The sequence below is a fragment of the Penaeus monodon genome, chromosome 32 (genome assembly GCF_015228065.2).
Source record: "Penaeus monodon isolate SGIC_2016 chromosome 32, NSTDA_Pmon_1, whole genome shotgun sequence".
In the NCBI taxonomy this organism is placed as follows: domain Eukaryota; kingdom Metazoa; phylum Arthropoda; class Malacostraca; order Decapoda; family Penaeidae; genus Penaeus; species Penaeus monodon.
In genome coordinates this window covers 6482935-6483393 of record NC_051417.1, presented here as the reverse complement: position 1 = coordinate 6483393, position 459 = coordinate 6482935, and the positions used below count along the sequence as shown (strand labels likewise).

Below are 459 nucleotides of genomic sequence, written 5' to 3'. Positions count from 1 at the left end.
AGATACTTGTTTTACCTCTAGGTGTAGATTAGTGTAGGAAATAAGGACCTTTGACAGTTTGCTAAGTAAGTTAACTGTGTTTAAAATTTTTCTTTGTTATCAAAGATAGAAAAAAGAAAGATATCAGCCTCACTTACCTCTTAACATCACTTTCCTGCAGGAATATGAAGTGAGGAAAGCAGCAAGGACAGAGGGCCGCCGCTATTGTGATGCAGTGGCTCTGACATACCAGGCAGAGCGGATGCCAGAACCCATCCGCCTGAAAGTGGGTGGTGTCACCCAACCTCAGATGGCTGTGTATGAAGAGTTTGCCCGCAACATCCCTGGCTTCCTGCCCATCACTGATCAGGACACCATGTTCCTGACCAAGCCTGTTCCTATTAGCTCAGTGAGTTTTTCTTTCATAGTTGTCTTTATATAGATATGTTTTCTACTATCATGTTAATACCTATTTTATTT

The 459-nt window shown here is 41.8% G+C and overlaps 1 protein-coding gene across 1 annotated transcript in view; it reads left to right on the top strand.

Moving 5' to 3' along the window:
• LOC119593394 (CCR4-NOT transcription complex subunit 1-like) overlaps positions 1 to 459 on the top strand; it is a gene marked incomplete in the record, with an annotated part of 36043 nt that overhangs the window by 26956 nt on the left and 8628 nt on the right. Inside the window, 1 exon segment of the mRNA XM_037942323.1 lies at positions 161 to 388. Coding sequence (XP_037798251.1) covers positions 161 to 388 — 228 coding nt within the window.